The 18,107-nt window shown below is 35.6% G+C and overlaps 1 protein-coding gene across 4 annotated transcripts in view; it reads left to right on the top strand.

Moving 5' to 3' along the window:
* Positions 1-18,107, top strand: part of PKHD1 (PKHD1 ciliary IPT domain containing fibrocystin/polyductin) — a 477,678-nt gene that overhangs the window by 306,784 nt on the left and 152,787 nt on the right. For all 4 annotated transcript variants that reach the window (XM_072733695.1, XM_072733698.1, XM_072733700.1 and 1 more), the window contains 2 exons: positions 754-891; positions 17,018-17,131. In XM_072733695.1, coding sequence (XP_072589796.1) covers positions 754-891; positions 17,018-17,131 — 252 coding nt within the window. The remainder of the gene's footprint in view (positions 1-753; positions 892-17,017; positions 17,132-18,107) is intronic.

Genomic DNA, 18,107 nt, shown 5'->3' with positions numbered 1-18,107 from the left:
GGGAGAGGAAGAACAATGGTTTTAAGTTGTTCAGTGAACTCTACAAGCATGCCAAGTTCAGTAATGAAAATACCCAGCATTTCTTGAGCACACATCAGAGCTTTGCTTTACGTGATAGGAATCTGGAGATTGAGAATAATTTGCTAGTATTGTTTAAGCACTTTAGGTCTATGAACTCATTTAATCCTGACAAAAAGCCTATGAATGGAGCAGGTATTTTTATTATTCTCATTTCACAGATTAGATAACTGAGGCACAGAGAGATAAAGCTCTTGGTTCACATGGTTATAAGTAGCAGAGCTGGGATTCATATCCAAATAATCTGATTTTAAAAAAAGTAAAATAAAATAAAACAAATAATCTGACTTTAGAGGCCAAGGTCATAACTATAGTTCTCTACCTCTCTCGAACTACAGCCAAAGTGAAGGGAAGGGGCATAGGGTAGGGAACTTACCTGTGCATTTGCACTAAAGTAGGCCTGGGAGTTTGGGGCATAAACACTGCCTTTTGGCCATAACACTTGGTTTCTTAGGTAATGGAAAAATGTATTAATCATGTGTTTTTTCTTCCTGCTTCCTTATTAAGACCTAGTCTTTAATAAAATATTTGTTCTGGTTTTTCCATCTGTCCTGCCATGGGTAGCAATGTAAGCATCTCCTGAATTGCCTGGAGAACCCCAGAGTAAATCAATGGAGGAGAGAAGGCAATTCTTGGTTTGCTTATGTGTCTGAGCAATTTCTTTTGTTTCTGCAGACAGGACGGTCCTTGTGGATACAAATCTTCCATTCCTCAAAGGACTTTATGTGATGGGGACTTTAGAATTCCCTGTGGACAGAAGTAATGTTCTGAGTGTGGCATGCATGGTCATTGCAGGCGGGGAGCTGAAAGTTGGTAAGTACAGAGCACAAAGATTGAGAATTACCTCTATGAGAAAAGCCTTGGCAAATGGTGGTATCATCCAGCAAGTTGGTTAATGGAGTTTGGGGAGGGTTAAGGTAAAGGGCGAGTTTACTAGTAAAGCTTTTCCTTTACAAGCTTTAGACAACATAGACAGAGGTAACTTTGGTCATTTTTGCATGACCACCCATGGTCATCAAGCCATGTTTCTGGCCCTAGGATCCCCATGCTGCCACTCATAGCAGGGCTCTTGGCTTCCTTCAGGCCACAAATCAATTCGGTCTTCAGTCCTCTGTATGAGAATTTACCTATGTGTCTATTTTTGTGCCAGTGCCATACTTTTTTGGTTACTATGGCTTTGTAGCATATTTTGAAGTCTGCAATTATGATATCTCCTGTTTTGTTCTTTTTCAAGATTGCTTTGGCTATTGAGGGTCCTTTGTGACTCCATACAAATCTTAGGATCATTTGTTCTTGTCTTGTGAAAAATGCTGTTGGTATTTTGATAAGGATTGCATTAAATGTGGAGAGTACTTTGGGTTATATGGGCATTTTAACAATATTTGTTCTCTAAATTCATGAACATGGAATTTCTTTCCATCTCTTTGTGTCATCTACAATTTCTTTCATCATTAGTTTATAGTTTCAGAGCATAGGTCTTTTACTTACTTGGTTAAGTTTATTCCTATGTATTTCATTATTTTTGGTGCAATTATATACATGGGAATGTTTTCTTAATTTCCCTTTCTGCTCCTTCATTATTAGTGTATAGAAATACAATGGAATTCTATATATTGATTTTGTATCCTGCGATGTTACTGAATTCATTCATCAGTTCTAAAAGTTTTTTGGTGGAATCTTTAGGGTTTTCTATATATAGCATCATAACATATGCAAATAATAAAGGTTTTACTTCTTCCTTACCAATTTGGGGCCTTTTTATTTCTCTTTGTTTCTGATTGCTGTGGCTAGGACTTCCAGTACTATGTTTAATAAAAGTGGTGAGAACACTGTCTTGTTCCTGACCTCAGGGGAAAAGCTGTCAGTTTTTCATCACTGAGTATGATGCTAGGTGTGGATTTTTTCATCTATGGCCTTTATTATGTTGAGGTATGTTCCCTCTAAACCTACATTGCTGAGAGTTTTTATCATGAATGTTTGTTAAATGCTTTTTCTGCATCTGTTGAAATGATTATATGATGTTTATTATTTCTCTTGTTGATGTGATTTATCATATTGATTTATTTGCAAATACTGAACCATCCTTGCATCCCAGGAATAAGTCCCACTTGATGGTGAATGATTTTTTAAATGTACTATTGGATTCAGTTTGCTAATATTTTGCTGAGGATTTTTACATTAATGTTCATCAGAGATAATGGCTTATAGACTCTTTTTCTGTAGTACCTTTATCTGATTTTGGTATCAGGGTAAAGCTGACCTCATAGAATGAATTTGGAAGCTTTCCTTTGTCTTCTATTCTTTTGGAATAGTTTGAGGAGACTAGTTATTAACTTTTCTTTAAATGGTAGAATTTGCCTGCAAAATCATCTGCTTCTGGACTTTGACTTGTTAGGATTTTTTTTTTTTTTTGTAACTGATTCAATTTCATTGCTGGTAATTGATCTATTCAAACTTTCTACTTCCTCATTCAGTTTTGGAAGGTTATAACTTGCTAGGAATTGGTTCATTTCTTCTACAATGAATTGTCCAATTCGTTGGCATATTTTTATAATATTCTTTTATGTTCTGTATTTGTGATGGTTTTTACTTCTCTTTCATTTCTGATATTTTTTTTTACTTTCTCTCTGTTTTTTGTTTGTTTGTTTTGAAGAGTCTAGTTAAAAGCTTATCAATTTTGTTGATCTCTTAAAAGAACTAAATCCTGATTTTATTGATATGTTCTATTGTTTCTTTGTTCAGCTTCTATTTTGTTTATTTCTGCTCTAATCTTTATTATTTCCTTCCTTCTACTGGTTTTGGGTTTTGTTTGTTCTTTTTAGCTCCTTTTAGGTGTAAGGTTAAGTTGTTTATGAAGATTTTTCTTGCTTCTTCAGTAGGCCTGTATTGCTATAAGCTTCCCTCCTGGAATAACTTTTGCTGCGTTCCAAATTTTTTGGGCCATTATGTTTTCATTTTCATTTGTCTCCATGTATATTTTAATTTGCCTTTTGATTTCTTATTTGGCCCATTCGTTGTGTAGTAGAATGTTACTTAACCTCCATGTATATGTGTTTTTTCCAGATTTTTTCTTGTGGTTGATTTCTAGTTTCACAGCATTATGGCTGGAAAGATGCATGGTACAACTTCACTCATTTTGAACATGTTGAGGCTTGTTTTGTGACCTATTGTATGATCTCTTCTGGAGAATGTTCCATGTGGACTTGAAAAGAATGTGTATTCTGGTGTTTTAGAATTAAATGTTCTGAATATATCTGTTAGATCCATCTGGCTTAATGTGTCATTCAAAGCCACTGTTCCCTTGTTGATTTTCTATTTGGATAATCTATCCATTGATGTAAATGGGGCGTAAAATCCCCCTACTATTATTGTATTACTCTTGACTACTTCTTTTATATTTGTTAATAAGTGCTTTATGTATTTGGATGTTACCATATTGGGTGCATAAATATTTTTTTTTGGGTGCATAAATATTTACAATTGTTAAATCTTTTTGTTGGATTGCTCTCCTTATGATTATGTAGTCTCCTTCTTTGTGTCTTGTTACAGCCTTTGTTTTAAAATCTGTTTTGTCTGATATGAGTATTGCTACCTTGGCTTTCTTTTCACCTCCATTTGCACAATAAACATTTCCTATCCTTTCATTTTCAATCTGCATGTGTCTTTAGGTCTGAAGTGAGTGTCTTATAGGTAGCATATAAACGTGACTCATTTTTTTAAACATGCCATCATTCCATGTCTTTTGATTGGACTATTTAGTCCATTTGCATTCATAGTAATTATTGACAGGTATGTACCTATTGTCATTTTACTACTTGTTTTATGGTTGTTTTTGTATTTCTTCTCTGTTCAGATAAATGCATGTTTTAAGGTCCTTGATACATGTCGTCAAATTGCTTTTCAGAAAGATTTTACAAATTTGTGCTCCCTTCACATATCTCAGAGTTATGAGATCCCTCATGCTCCTTGACATTGCCTTTAAATACCACTTTGTTCAATTCCTCTGAGAGTATAAAGCCAGAGGGAAAGAACTTTTCCTGGGGGGACCCTGACTTACTTTGAACAGAGTAAAATAAGTATAGCAGTGACAAGCATGGGCCCTAAGTCAAATGGCTTGGGATCAAATCCAGCTCAGTTACCTACTTGCTGTTTGACCTTAAGCAAATCACCCTCTGGACACATCCATTTATTGATCAGTAAAGTATATGGCAAAATAGAAACTTCCTTGGAGGGATCTTAAAACATTAAACATAACAGCTTTTTCTATATGTTTGGCATGTAATAGGTATTTGATAAAAGTTTACCTCTAGGAGTTCTGGAAGGAAATAGGTGTCATACTGCATTGGACAATTTGAGGAAATGTTAATGAAGAAAATATTCACAAAAATATGAATAGCATGGGAATTCCCTAGGGCTAGTAACAGCAGAGCATCCTTACTACCCCTTGCTTTAAAGGAGTGACAAAAGGAAGTAATTTCTGGAATTAGAGATTAGGGGTGGGTGGGGGTGGTAATGTGTGGAGATGATTGCCAGACAGTGCCATGACCTTTTGTGTGTCTGAGACTCACTCAGACCAGGAAAGACCTATGGGTCTTCAAATACCTTGATCTTACTTCCTTTTCTCCCTCATCTCTTGCTTATGCTATCATTTAGCTAAACCCAACTGAAGCTCAGAGTGAAGGAGAACTTAATGTAGTGTATGAAAGTCAACAGCATCCTGGGGAACTGAGCAGAGAAAAGAAAGGCAGAGTTTGGAAAAGGAGGTGTCAACAAAAGCTCTCCAGCACAATCAGGTTCCAGCTACGATAATACATACCACCCTTTTATTAATACAGCCAAACTTTAAACTAATTTCTCTGTCCAACCCTTCATGCTGTTGGTCCTGCCCACCTCTACTGTCAACTCTAATTCCTATTGTATTTATATGTGTTGCCTCTACAGGTACATATCTCTACATTGTACACTTGTGTAAGGATTATTTTGTTTTTCTCTGAGTTTTAGGGGGATCTAAGTATAATACTTTTTAACTTATTTCTTTACTTTGTCATTTCACTCCATTTTTCCATAGTGGGGAAATCCATTTAGATTTTGATCTTTTCCTCCCAGATTAATATCATTTGCTCATTTATTTAATATTAAATGAAATTCTCATTCAGCTGATAGAAATACTTAATAAAACTGAGCTTCGTTCTTCTGACTGGAAAATGTATTTCAGGTTAACATCTATTGCTCAGATTAGTCTTTTTATATATAGATTGTTATTTAGGTCTTTAAGTTCACTTATTATAATAAAAACTTGTTTTAAAAAAATGTACCTTTGAAGGGAAGTAACACAGACACTTTCCAGTTTTGAATTATACATTTCAAATCTTATTTTAAAATTTGTCTATTCTCAACTGTATTTTTACCTATTAGTAGACAATGGTGTATTATTTTTCTCCCTGCTTTCTGCATGTGTTCCAGGCCTAAAGGTTGATTATTGGAATCCATCTGCCCAATTTTATGTGTTTTATGCCTGAAGGAAGACTTTCAACCCATCTGTCTAATTCTGCCACACTCTAAGGAAATAAATAAAAAGACTGGTTAATAAACAAACTTAATAGATATGGACATTGGCACAGAGCACTGCCAGAGTATGTCTGCTGTCTGATGCCATCTGATACAAGTCCTAACACTGTCCTAACACTGGGATTATATTTCTTGGTGGTCCTGCTTCTAAGTCAACTGGTGCTGGTAGAAGGTATCAACTGACTTTTAGTAGAGTAAAAAGATAGATTGCTATAGAATTAGAAGGGATGTGTAAGATCAAAGCTATGCTTAGAGGTTTATAGCTGCATCATACATGCCAAACTCAAGTTCACTTTTTATTCAATGATTGTCTCACTAATCCGATAAAACACTTGAGATAAGCTTAAAGTATTTCATTTGTGTGTCCATTCTTTCATTCATCATGTGTTTGCTCATTGCCTATTGTTTGCCCAGTACCATGGGAGAAGTTGGATGTCCAGAAACCCTAGTTTGCAAGAGATGTCTCAGTAAAATAGTGGAGAAAAACAAGTAAAAACATAATTGGAAGAACCCTATCTGCCAACCTGGCGGGGGCATAAAGATAGAAGAAGAGATCTGAAAAGGCACTTCTTTGGGGAAATGCATTATACCTTCAGGAGATTGTATGGAATAGCTAAATCTGAATTACAGGATTTATAGAAGATGGTATCTGATAAAGTTTCTTGGCCTTATGTATTATGTTAAGGAGTTTGGATTTTATCACGAAGGCGTGAGTGGATAGTGACTGGATAGCTTTAGGTAGGGAAATGATGTAATTAAATTTGGTCTTAGAATGATCACTCCTGGCAGTGTGGATGGTGCACCGGAAGGGGCATGGTGAAATATGAGAAGCTACTGAGGTGTTTTGGGAGACGAAAGGAATAAACCAAGGCATTGGAATTAAAGAGGGGGAATAAATTACAGAAATACCAAGACGATAAAAAATCATTAGACCCTACTAGTAATTTTTATGTGAGATGAGAAGAAATTGTTTAGAATACATCCCACATTTCAAGTTGAAAGATCTGGGTAGATGATAGTGCCAGGATGGAATCACCTTTCTACTATTTGTTAATTGAGTAGTTAGTTAGGTGAGTGACAGGATCTGTCTCTGACTCAGTTTCCTTACCTCCAAAATGAGAATAATAGTTCTTATTTCATGGAGTTTTATGAGAATTAAATGAGGAGTATTTATTAAAGTGCTTGAATAGTGTCAGGTACATAGGAAGCCCTTACAGTTGTTTGTTGAACACATAGACTTATACACCTCAAAATTAGATTTCTTTTTTTTTAAATATTTTATTCAAAATTAGATTTCAATGGAGTGTGTAAGTGAAAAGAGAAAAGAAAGGGGAAGCACCAGCCTTTTAAGGGTGTTAGAAGAAGCTGGGCTCAGGAAGGAGGATGGAAAAGAAACAGCAATGTAGGCTGAAGGAAAATGAAATGATAAGAAAATAATATTTTGAAACACAAGAGGAATTTACAAGAAAGAAAGAGTGGCAATTAGTATAATACAGCAGAGAGAGCAAAGAAAGTAGGAAAGGAAATTGGCCATCTTATTTTGCTTTTTGTGTGTGTGTGTTTTTTTTAATAATGGCTGTCCAGTATAGTTTTGACAGAAAATGGTATTTTGCATGTGGAACAAAGAAAAAATTCAACACATTATTTGAGGGACAGTAACTTTTAATGAGCTCAATACCATTTACCTATTCTTTAACAACTTCATTTTTTTTTTGGCTTCAGTATAATCTTAAGTACAATTGAACATATTAAATCTCATGTTTAAAAATGGACAGTAATCCATATTAAGAGTAATGTCATGAAACCTTTATATGCTTTCATGAAATAACTTTCCTTTGGATGATAAAATGTGGGAAATTAGTAAATATTAAGGAGAAAATTATTTCTCTGATATGATGACTGCCCAAAGTTTCATTTATAGATTTGTCTCTGTCTCTGTCCCCTTCCTGCTTTCTTCCCTCCCTTTCTCTTTCATTGAATGCCAGCTCAGGGGCAGCCCAGGTGGCTCAGCAGTTTAGCACCTGCCTTTGGCCCAGGGCCCAATCCTGGAGTTCCGGGATGGAGTCCCACATCAGGCTCCCTGCATGGAGCCTGCTTCTCCCTCTATGTCTCTGCCTCTGTCTCTCTCTCTCTCTGTGTCTCTCATGAATGAATGAATGAATGAATGAATGAATGAATGAATGAATAAATAAATAAATAAATAAATCTCTTAAAAAAAAAAGAATGCCAGCTTAGCGCCACAAATTCTTCATGGAATTTGAATACTCAGCAGTAAGCAAGACAGATAAGATTCCTGTTTTAATGAAATTAAGTAAAGTCCAGGTGAGATCTAGGCACCGTAGATTAGGTAGTTAGTAAAAGCCTTTCTGAAAAGTCATTGCAACCTCAGACCACAGACCTAAGAAAATGCTAGACTTGTAAAGATTTGGACTAGAGGTTTCCAGACAGAAGGAAGATCTAATGCAAAAGTGCCAAGGTAGAGCGGGAATGTGCTTTACATTGTTGTAAAGCAGAGTGGCAGCATAGTAGCTGGAGAGTACTGAGCAGTAGAAACGAGTTTCATGAAGAAGGCTGGATGTTAAGCAATGTAGTGTTGCTTTCTAAAGTATTAAAGACAAAAATGAGCCCAAATTGTGCTGGAAATCACTATTTTTCATAATCACATGAGAATAACTTTAACAATATAGAAATTAGTTGAAGAACCTCATAAATATGGCCATTTTGGAGACCTATATTATAATTCTAGTTAAGCAACTTCTACAACTTTTGCAAAGTTCTCTCATTTTTAGATTTATTATAGTAGTATCATAGGACTCAATGATTGTGTGAATCATCTATCTCATTGCTTGGATTAGGAAATTGAGATCCAGAGGGATTACTGATTTGTTCCCAGGTCTCCTAGCTGATAAAGACCAGCACCAGGATTAGAGGCTATTTTAGTTACCTTAAATACTCGAAGCCAATGCCCAAGGACTACCTTCACTGTGAGTACTTCCTGACTCCATTCACTAGGTTTCAGTATGTCTTTTCTTTTTGTTCATTCTATTAGTTCATATTTTCATTATTGCTATCATTGTGTTGCTATGAAATGGTATGTTTTCATGAATGCCTTCTATATATTAGATGATAGAATTCCTCAGACATTTTGTAACTGAAATACCTAGTGTAGAGCAGGTTTCTGATACTGTTCTTTGTGATTGATTAGTGTATCCATAAATGAATGGATATTCTAACTCTGTCTTTCAGCTCAATGCCTTTTTCTTCTAACATGTTCAGTGTCCCCAGACTTAAATGTCTATCCCAGCGAGAAAGGAATTATGGTATTAATGTGTAAATGACTGCAATGTTTTTCCCCTCTGTATGAAAGGAATAAAACAATGGTGAAACACATTGGAAAAGTTGGTGATATTTTACACATCCAAAGTATTTTCAATTTTTAGTCTGTCTAGGAGAAGAAAACTCCTAAAAATGCCCAACTCAAAGCCTGTTTAATAAACATTGATTTGTTGATTGTTTTAAATTGTGTATTCCTTTAACCATTAGTAGCTGTCTGAACTCATCTTTTTCACTGGTATCTCCTCTTAGAGGAGACATCATTCCTATGCATTAAAATGTGTTCCTTGTTATCTTAGATCTAGTGATGTTAAGATGCTATTCATCCAAATGTTCAACTCAGTAGAGAGTGATTTATTTATTTCTTCATTTAGAAAGAAAGAGAGGTTAGGGAGGGGCAGAGAGAGAATCTTAAGGAGACTTCATGCCCAACGCAGAGCCCAATATGAGGTTCATTCCCATGACTCTGAGATCATGACCTGAGCTGAAATCTAGAGTCAGACTCTTAACCAACTGAGCCATCCAGGTACCCCAGGAGAGAGTGTTTTAATCTCATGGTTCTAAAATTGCAAATGGACAACTCTCTTCTGATACTTTGTTGTTATTTTTTTTTCTCTTCTGATACTTTGTAGGTGGATTTCAGAGAGGGATTACCAGTAATAATTAGTGTCTTTAAACGTTAATAGAACCCTCCTTGATCTCTAGGTAAGCAATGACATGCCCCACACATCAATTTCCCTGAGGACATGGCAGTTCATTGTTTCTTTGGCCTGTCACAACCAGGTCACATGACATGCTGCCTAGTTGCTCAGTAATTATGCTAAGAACTGGGTTTTTATCCTAAAACTTGTCACATATTGTTTTGCAGAGCTAGTGATGGGTATTTGTCAGCCCTGTCTCACATTTGTAGCCAGGAGCCTAAGGTCATCATTAGCACATGACTTTGATTGTCAGGAAATGAAGTACTAGGTGTATGGAAGTTTCTTTCATTGCTTCCATGATTGGGACTTTCTCAATCCTAAAGAAGAAAAATCCATACACAGTTTATTGCCTTCCAAACTGACAGTTCTGTAAGGCTCATTGGATGATTAAGTAATAAAAAGGAGACAAACCAGAGAAAAGTGTAGATTAAAACATATCCTCTGGCCTAAAGCAACAATACTCAGTAGTTAAACTCAATGAGTAGCCAGAGAGAATCTTGTCGTGATGTTTAAAAATAATACATTAAGTTAAAAAAAATATGTATACTCTTTTGAATTTAACCATGATTATAAAATAATACTAATGATCACACACTTAATATGTAAATATGACTATAAGTATATATAGATGTCTGCAAAATAGATAATTTATGGATTAGCTAATATAAGTCATCAATCAACTAATCAGTTTCTGTTTACACTGACAGTTCTCTAATTAAACCACTTGTTAGCTTGTAAAATAAAAAAATGACACAAAAGGGATGTTACTTCTAAATATTGTACTTATTTAACTAATAAGGATAAAAGCACAAAAGCTTTGTTCTTTACAGATTCAGGAAACACTGAACTCCATTTCTGGGAATCTCTAAGAAAACTGACAGCCAATGTTTAGCATGTGTCACAAAATGAAATTAAGCACAGAATGTCTTTATTTTCAGATGGATATTAGTTCTCTAACAGATAAACACCACTTTATACTTAAATACATATGTATTTGAAAGCAAAACGTTACCACAAGGAATGATCCTTCTGTTTTGTCAGGCTATCAGTTTCTACTAAATGATAGCATCTTTCCTTTAATATGTTAATATTTTCTAAGTTGGTGTTTTTCCAACTATATTTTGGATTTTTGAATTTCTGTTACAATAACATAAAATTCCTTAGAAATTTATTATTTTTAAATGATTAAGTAGTGGTTTATAAAATAAATAAAATTACTGTTAAATATTATTTATTTTTGCATGGAAAAATGAATTATTTTAAGCAAACAGGTGACTAAATGAATGAATGAGTAATCTGTTTCCTTGTTTAGAAACCTCTCACCAGAGTGTTTAAGATAAATTTACTTGTATTTCCTGCAGTTCCTTAGGCTTGACATTCAAATGAGTAATCAACTAATGTTTTTATCATTGGAATGTCTAGTTTTTAGCACTTTAGAAACAGTTACTACTTGGGAAGGGCTTGCCTTTTTTCTTAATTTCTAGATTTAAATGTTAATTTTAAAATGTTTCATTTCTCCATTGTTACTACTACTATTTTTTACTATTATTACTACTAAGAGCCAACATTTTAATAAACATTTAAAGCATTTTATGTTACGTGTAGACACTGTGCCATGTATCATTAACGTGTAGTACATCTTTTATTTTATTTTTATTTTTATTTTTTTTTTTTACATCTTTTAACTCTCAATAAATGTATGCTATTATTGTGCCTACTTTATAGTTGCAGAAACCATGGCTTACAGAAGTGAATTAACAATTTATAAAGTTTTAAGGGTTTTTATACATTTTGTAAGTATGTGAATGGATAAATCATGTATTAACTTTATTTTAATATTCTGTCAATTGTTGGACAAAATTACAGGTCTCATCAATGATAAAAATTTGTCAGCCTGAACAAAATCACTCTCAAAGGGATTGCAAATTATCATTACATTGTGCCTACTACTGACTGTTATGACCAATCATTATTTCATTGTACTGAAAGACCCTCTTTCCTATGTTTTGTTTGTTTGTTTGTTTTCACCCAGGTTTGATTCTATTGGAGAGGAATGTTTTAGTGATGGGTGGGTCAAATGGACACTAGGAATTAAAATCTAATTCATAATAAAATCTGCTTCACAATTTAATTGGTTTAGCACTATTTGTCAGTTTGGGTCTGATAGTAAGAACATTCTAGAGGCTCTACTCTGAAGAAAATAACTATAGCAAGACAGAGAAAAATAGTTATGCTCCAGTTAGAAGCTCAATTTCTGAAGTCATCACCATATAACCTACTTCAGAGGACAAAAGAAAATGTGCAAAACTGATTTTGGGGGTAATTCCATAAACGTCTTTCATGTGTGATCACAATATTTCATGGAATTTTAAGGTTTATTTGCTAAGATATACAAATTATTTAGAAATACAATTTGTTGCTTTGGATTCAATGAAAAAGACCTGAAAAGAAGATATGTCTAAAATGTTAGTATATATTAAATATATGTAGTTTTTGTGTATCAATTATATCTCAAGTTGAAAAATATTAATGGTATGGAGGAACAGTAAAACAAATATAATTTTGGCCAGTTTCCATTCTTTTGATCAACAAATACTTATTTGTGAGTGTCCCTGAAATATAATAATCAGTTAATAAAATTTTAGTTATTGTAAAATATGCATATATAGGAAAGTATATGAAATAAAAAATACACAACTAAATTAAACATAAGTCCATTCTAGCAAATATGTAGAAGAATCTCATTATTGTTTAATTTGCATTTCTCTCATTTCTAACATGATTGAGCAATTTAAACATTTTTATTGTCTATTTGATATCTTGTTTTGTGAAGTAGATGTTCTCTTGCCCTTTTTAAAATAATGAATTATCTGTTTTATATTGATTTACTGAAGTCATTTATATATTGCAGAATATACCTTTTGTTGGTTATATTACTGCAAATGTCTTTGCCCATTCTGTGGCTTGCTTCTTCACTCTCTTAATGGTATCTCTAGATAATTGGAAAATCTTTATTTCAATATAGATCATTTTATAAACCTTTCTCAATATGAATTGTATACTTTTTAAAAAATATATTTTATTTATTTATTCATGAGAGACACATAAAGAGAGGCAGAGACATAGGCATAGGGAGAAGCAGGCTCCCTGTGGGGAACCTGATATGGGACTCAGTTCCAGGACCTTAGGATCATGCCCTAAGCAGATGCTCAACCACTGAGCCACCCAGGTGCCCCTGAATTGTATACTTTGATTGAACTGTGGTCAGCAAGCACATACTATAGATTCTGGTCCTTTTAAATTTGTTAAGCTTGCTTTATAGTCACCATATGATCAATATTTGTGACTCTCTTGTGCATGTCAGCAAAATGATATGTATTCTTTGTGGGTTCAGTTTTTCATCTATGACTATTATGTTAGATTTTCCCATCGCATTATTCAAAACTGCTATGTGCTTTCTGCTTTTTGTTTGTTCTGTGAGTTGTTATGTTTCATTTTCCACTGCTATTACTATAGATATACCTATTTTCCTTGTAATTCTGTCAACTTTTGCTTCCTTTACTCTGCAGCTATGATGCTAGGCACATAGATACTTAAGATTATTTCAACATTCGTGAACTGGGTATTTTCTACTCTGGAGTATTTCTCTTTATTTCTCATTGTTTTCTGCAAGCAAGAAGATTGGTTAAAATGACCTATTTCACCATCTCTGTGATAATATATAGATGAACTCTATTGGCAGTACATGGCCTTTTCTCTCTATTAGCTCACTGTGAAGAGAAGGAGGCCGTCAGGGAGCAGGCACTTAGGGCATAGTTTGGAAGTACTGAGATAAGCCATGGTATGCTGTGACAGCCCAGAGGGGGCCTCTTAGCCCAATCTTGGCTAACAAGGAAGGATCCCAAAAGAGGTGGCATCAGAGATGGCTTTGGGCTGGTTTAGGGATTTAGGTGACTCAGCTTTTGAGCATGTCAAGGAAACTGGGGAAAAGGGATAGGATCTAAATGGACAAAGTTGTTTTCAATCGTTTGTCTCAAAATCTGCTCAATTGTTTGCTACCATAAATAGATAACACGGCAGTGAAGGACCTGGAGCATTCATCCTTGTCCATATTCTGTACTACTTCATTAGGACAAGCTCCCTGGGGGAGAATTACTGCAGCAAGGGGTGTGGGCATTGTTATGCACAAAAGAGGGCTTCTAATTCAAAGTCCGAGAAGGCTGTTAGAAATAAATTACAGTGGAGCTGAGCCTTGAGGGATGATTAGGAGTTAGACAGGACAATGGTGGGGATGCTAAAGCCTGGGACTCTCATGTGCACAGAAGAGAGAGCGTGGAGAGAATGGTAAGTAGTTCAGTGTGTGTTGGCTTAGTTACAAGGTGTGGGGAGTCATGTTAAGAGAGTGGGCTTAAGTGTAAACTAGGTTTATACTTGATTCCATCAAAGAGCTTTAGTTAATAAAATAATATAAGGTTCTTTTCCCTTTTTCTTACCTTTGAAGTTCATGGAATCCATTTGTACCGTATTCCTCAAATCATTATAACAGTTATCTTTTGTATACCAGAACTTATTTTCTTCCATCTCCCCAGGTGATTTTAGCATCTGGAACACATTCTGTTTCCCCTCCATTCCCCGCCATCACACTAAGTAATGGCAACCTCCCTTTACTTCTTTCCTGATCCCCTCAGTCCACATGTCTGAGGATGGTACCTATTATGTCTAAGCCGAGGCTCACTCACTTACGAGCTGTGTAATTCCTGACAAGTTACCCTCACGAGAACCTTAGCAATCATCCACCAGAGGGTTGGAAGAACTCAATGAAATCATGAATGCAAAAACACTTGGCATGTCTGCAGCACAGCAACAACGATTTTCCCTCCGTGATGGGTATAAATTTGTCCAGGTTGAAAAATGCCTTTTGCTACGCTTGAGAGCAGCTTGAAGCAACATGAAAAGGGAAACCCAAAAAGGCACTGCATTATCTTGAGACGTTTCTCTCAGAGGTGGCTACTGCCATTTAAGAATAAACCCAAGCTAGTGAGAGCCCTCACCTTTCTTTTTGCTAGATTTGAGAATAAGAGAGGAGCCTCTTCTTTAGGGCTTCCTATTCACCAGCTTTTACAAATTCAACAGGCACTGCATTTTAATGTTAAAATAGCATAATTTTCCCCCCCTCTTAGGTCATTCTTGTCTTCTTTCTTCCCAGTCCCAATCCTCTATCATTCCTTCCCCCACATCACAAGAAAACACAAGAAAATTCAAACTCTGGTCATTTCAGATACCAAAATATAACAGCAGAGACTAATTTTGCCCAGACTTTCTGTGAACGCTTACATGTGCTGCGTTTGGGGGTTGCATAATTGATTTAATCTCTGATTTTAGAGGAACGCTGAACTCTCTTTGTGGGACTCTGCATACATTTCTCTAGGGCAAAAACTGTCCTACTTTTTTCTCTCTGGTATCTGTTTAGTGCTAGGCCATTCTTCCCCCCAAGAATCTAAACTACCCTCCGTGAAATAAATGAAATCACAGTTGGAAAACGGCTTACTGGACAGACTTAAAACTGCCAGATAAGAGCTACACCACACACATTTTTCTTAACATTCTCCTCCTCCCCTGCTTTCCTTCTTTCTGCTCTAGCACATCTTTGTTTGGGCCGAGAGGATGCATTAGTCACTCAACTGAGGATTGGCCTTGCCTACGTGGAGCAGCAGCAAACTTCAGCAATTCATTGGGAATACACAGGCTGTTGGTGCTAATCCTTGCCCACTGACCTGCAGTGTGGCTCCAGGCAGATTTCCTTCCCTTTTTGAAGCTTCCTTTCAACAGGGCCTCATGGACTAATGGCTGTGAAAGCTAGACTATAAAGATGTAGCAAGCTGCAAACTCACTCACATTGGAACCTTCTGGCTGACCAGGTACATATATGGAATGCCGACCAAGGAGGATGATTTTGTGCCCCCTGATAGACCACTTAAGCAAAATAAAAGCAATTTTAAGTTTACCAGTTACTTCATACTTCATTTGGCAACTTCAGTTTGGGTTATGTTTTTAGGAATTTTGGAACTAGAAAGTCTCATTTGCTAACAGATGTTCTTTGTCAACTTGTCTGATCCAGAGTATAGTTTGGGGACGACCTTCACACTAGTTGCTTCTCGAGAAACAAAGTCTTTGTAGTACTTTCTGTATCTTATGATGTGTGTTCTGCAGAAAATACCCTTTGTTAGGTTGATGTGAACACTATTCTGGCAAAATTCCCTGAACAATTCTCATGCTGTAAAAGTGACTGAACTCGGGGCACCTGTGTGGCTCAGCAGTTGAATGTCTGCCTTTGGCTCAGGTGGTGATCCCGGGTCCTGGGCTTGAGTTCCTTGTGCCTATGTCTCTGCCTCTCTCACTGTGTCTCTCATGAATAAATAGATATTTTTTTTTAAAGTGACTAAACTCCTCTGTTTGCATCAATAGAATGAAGTCAAATTCAAAAGTAATGCTGACCTTTGTAGGCTGAACGGATTGTCTCCTTATGCTGCTAAAAGCATTTAGGTGTAGCAAAGAACCTAGTACTAGTTTAATAAATCACGTGGCATAAATTATTCAAATTCATCAGTGTTAATATCAGACCCTTACTTACTAGTTGGAGAAATTTGGACAAGTCCCTTGACTTCTAAGCCTTGTCATGTCTGGTTTTTAAAACTGAAATAGAGCCATACTTGCTTCTCAGGTTTGCTGTGAGGATTAAATGGAAAAATGCATGTAAATTTTAGCAATTTAGACATCCAGCCTCAGACAGTGTATCAGCCAGGTTTTGCTATAATAATGTGTAACAAATACCTCCCAGATCTCAATGGCTTACAACCACAAATATTTATGCTAGCATCAGTTCCAGTTTATGCATTCTATTCAAGTGTGCTACTGAGGACTCTTCATTCAGGCACTAGCTGTTATTTAAGGAGTTCTCTTTTCATGATGAGGAGCATAATTGCAAATGATCTGGTAAAAACTGGTGAAGTATTTGAAAGCATCAACTCAGCTTCTACCTAAATTTCATTGGCCAAAACAAATCACACGCCAGGCTAAATTTTAGTAAGTCAGGAAAGTATACCATACCCTAATGGAGAAGGAACAGTGAATATTTGCTAGTCATACAGTCTACCTCTGAGAAGTTTTCTGCATCCCATTTTCCCCCCTTTTCTTATTTCATCTATGTGATCATTGGCTTTTTTCCGTATAGCTTACGTGATAGCATCTACTTTGCATTCCCAAAATTACATCACAATTTCCTTCTCTCTCTTTTAATTTCAAATTAACTTAAATGATATACTTTTCTTTGTAAACAGGTACTCTGGAAAATCCCTTAGAGAAAGAACAAAAGCTTCTGATTCTCCTTAGAGCCTCAGAGGGAATTTTCTGTGACCGTTTGAATGGAATTCATATTGATCCAGGAACAATTGGTAAGAATATAATATAGTTTTTTATTAAAAATGAAATGAAATATGTGTGTTTCTGATGTAGAAGTACCATTCATAGAACATCTACTAAATTCCAGGCACTCTTCTAGATAATTTATATTTATTATTTCACTTACCCGGTCTTTTGTAACAGTGTTCATTTTACCGTTGTCAAAAATAAGACTCAGAGATGATGAACAATATGCAGAAAGCCACATATCTTTTGGTGTCAGAGCTTAGATTTGTATCCAGATTGGTCAGACACCGAAGCCTAAACTAAAGAGTCTTATCAACTGTAAATACTATGTGGTTGTTGATATATCTTTCAACTGATAGATCTATAGATTGCTTAGAAACATTTGCTGTTGACAGTTTCTTCATTTGATACTGCCATAGCACCAAATCCTGTTTTAAAACTGACTAGTAAGAGCACAGAAGCTGGGACTGGGTTTGCATGACAGGGATGTGAGAGCCGCTCTAACTCCATTCTTAGGGATAGGTATAAGAGGCTGTTTATTCTAGCATATTCTCACTTTCTTTCTATGGCATTACTAATTTTCTAAAATCTCAGCAACTCAGCAAAATGGAAGCAATCCTATTAGGACAGTGTGAAGTTTGATAGCCTAGTTTCATAATGTATGGCCATTGCCAAAAAGTACTATACTTTGGCGGGGCTTTATTGTTTCTGAGGGATTTTTCATACATGCTTTTATTTTTTAAAGAACATGAGATTTTTGCTTTTTTCAAGTTGGCAAACTAAATGGCTGATAAGAACATTCAATTTATTTTTTGTGTGGTGTCCACTGTGTTCTACACAGCACCACATCGGATTAAACTTTGTTTTAAGAGCATACAAGGATGCTTGTCTTAATCTTTGACTCCAGCCATATGACTAAGCTAATGTTTTTGAGATTCTCTCCAATATTAAATTGAATAAGGAATGATATATTTATTTCATTGGATGTTTAAAATTTTGTGA

The sequence above is a fragment of the Vulpes vulpes genome, chromosome 1 (genome assembly GCF_048418805.1).
Source record: "Vulpes vulpes isolate BD-2025 chromosome 1, VulVul3, whole genome shotgun sequence".
NCBI classification, from domain to species: Eukaryota; Metazoa; Chordata; class Mammalia; order Carnivora; family Canidae; genus Vulpes; species Vulpes vulpes.
The sequence above is the reverse complement of the archived record's forward strand: the minus strand, read 5'-3'. Positions and strand labels throughout refer to the sequence as shown.